The sequence below is a fragment of the Eurytemora carolleeae genome, unplaced genomic scaffold (assembly GCF_000591075.1).
Source record: "Eurytemora carolleeae unplaced genomic scaffold, Eaff_2.0 scaffold676, whole genome shotgun sequence".
In the NCBI taxonomy this organism is placed as follows: Eukaryota; Metazoa; Arthropoda; class Copepoda; order Calanoida; family Temoridae; genus Eurytemora; species Eurytemora carolleeae.
The window spans coordinates 282,490-284,648 of record NW_019396918.1 but is presented as its reverse complement, the minus strand read 5'-3'; the positions used below and the strand labels follow the sequence as shown (position 1 = coordinate 284,648).

At 39.8% G+C, this 2,159-nt stretch overlaps 2 protein-coding genes across 2 annotated transcripts in view; one reads left to right on the top strand and one right to left on the bottom strand.

The window, feature by feature from the left end:
• LOC111710098 (60S ribosomal protein L18) overlaps positions 1–680 on the bottom strand; it is a 2,024-nt gene extending 1,344 nt beyond the window's left edge. Inside the window, exon 1 of the mRNA XM_023484127.1 lies at positions 483–680. Coding sequence (XP_023339895.1) covers positions 483–676 — 194 coding nt within the window. The 5' untranslated portion in view covers positions 677–680. The remainder of the gene's footprint in view (positions 1–482) is intronic.
• A 710-nt stretch (positions 681–1,390) lies between these two features.
• Positions 1,391–2,159, top strand: part of LOC111710087 (uncharacterized) — a 4,198-nt gene continuing 3,429 nt past the window's right edge. Inside the window, exons 1-2 of the mRNA XM_023484111.1 lie at positions 1,391–1,397; positions 1,872–2,065. Coding sequence (XP_023339879.1) covers positions 1,391–1,397; positions 1,872–2,065 — 201 coding nt within the window. The remainder of the gene's footprint in view (positions 1,398–1,871; positions 2,066–2,159) is intronic.

Here is a 2,159-nt window from a genome sequence, read left to right as displayed (position 1 = left end):
GGGCCGAGCGCTGCGGCCACGGATTAGGTTAGTTAAGACACTTTCTGGGCCGAGCGCTGCGGCTAGGATAGGCTAGGGGGCTGAACGCTGCGGCCACGGGTTAGGTTAAGTTGAGACACTTCCTGTCAGACCCATGTACAAAATTGATAGGAGGGGGGGGGAGGCCAAAAATCGTTTTTTAGGAAATAACCAAAACCGGTTAGAGAAGATAAGATTTAACGTGCTATCGAAAAATATTCAATCTAACTCCATAACCAATTATGTAGTTAATAATCTGGCATAATAATTTAGTTACCAATTGATTGTAATTACTTTTTATTAACAAAAGTTAAACGATAATTGTTAACTGATTTTAACTTAAAATTTGACTGGCACCTCACGTTTACGTCTGGACTATTTCGCCATACGGAGCCGATTTAACTAAATTACGATCTGGAACCACCGTCTACGAGACTAAAGGCTGCACTGCTAAATTGAAGTACCTGGCAATAGACATGGGGGGCCTGTTGTTACAGGACATAAAAAGCCTCTTGAGGATGATCTTGTTGAACTTGGCATCAGTCCTACGGGCCAGGAACCTGTAGAGCTTGACCAAAAGCCTCAGATAGATATCTTGGGACTTAGGCTCGGTCCTGCGGACCTTACGATCCTTGTTGTGGCGGATATCCACACCCATTCTTCTGAAAAAATCAAAAAATGTAAACAAAAGAAAACAACAATCTTATTTGCTTAAAATAACTGGAAAAATCACAATAATGAATTGCAATAGGTAATTGCAAGGAAAGAACAAACTCTTGTTACAATTCACGATAAAATTTAACAATTAAAATAATTTCCACGCGAACTGACTGGGAATGCTGCACGTGTGGGAAATGGCGAGGATATGGTTTGGAAAATGGAAATAGTTTGCGGCATTCAACATCAATTCTTCTTCTGGTTCAAGCTGTCACAGCTGGTTAAAATCAAAAGCTGTCACTTTTTTATGTTACTAAATCTGGATGGTGTATTTTTCTACCAACGCAAATCCGCTATACTCCCCTTATTACCTACGCCAAATCTGCTATACTACACATCCAACCTACCCAGCTCCAAGAAAAAGAGGAGATCAAGAATTAATCTCGATATCCACCAAAGTTTTCAGCTCAGGCGCGAAACTAGACATTAAGACGTANAATGATTATTAAATCCGTGGTTAGGTTACACCGGGGGACACAAATACACCAGTGTAAATATACCCTTAGGGTTTACACCAGTGTATTGCATTTCTTTATTAGAACGGCCTATTCTTCAGCGGCAATGCGCAAATCAACTTGTTGCCAATTCAAGAAATAAACAATGAATCTGTTAAAATTCCAAATTAAACCATTTTCTTTCAGATGAGGGGGGTAAAATGGCGAGTATAGATAGGCATCAATATTCTGAAGATATTAGAAAAGGAGCGGCTAAATTTATTGATAATTTGAACTTAGGAACGTCATTTATTATGAGGTTATATTAGTATCATGTTTTGTGCATTACGTTAAGATTAAAGGGATTTGCTTCTACCTTGAATAAATGTTGGTATATTCATAGAGAACGATTTTTGGACCCCCCCCCTCCTATCAATTTTGTACATGGGTCTGACAGGAAGTGTCTTATCTAACCTAACCCGTGGCTGCAGCGCTCGGTCCCCTAGCCCATCCTAGCCGCAGCGCTCGGCCCAGAAAGTTTCTTAACCCAACCCTAAATAACAAATAAATGAATAATAATAAATTTGCTGAAAAATAAATGATCTTGTATATAAATAGGAGGGGGGGTCCAAAAATCGTTCTCTAGGACAGACCCTAAATGTTTTGACGATATTTAAATACTTAACTATGGCGAATAATCAGATAAATCTGGAAAAAGCAATTCCAAATTCCTGAGTAGTAAAACTCCGGTGCGGAAAAACAGTTTAGAGAACCTAAGATCTCAGAAATCAGTTACCCCTGACCGACCCACCTTGACCCCGGACCGACCCACGTACAAGAACAGTGTCAACGCTATTGCAAACTTTGCCTTAGGAGACGCAGAGTCAAATGGTCAGGTAAACAATCATTAACTTAAGATTCTTAAATGACATGATACTGTTTATGAACAAATTGGGGAATGATATATAATGCTAAGGGGGGGGGGGGGGG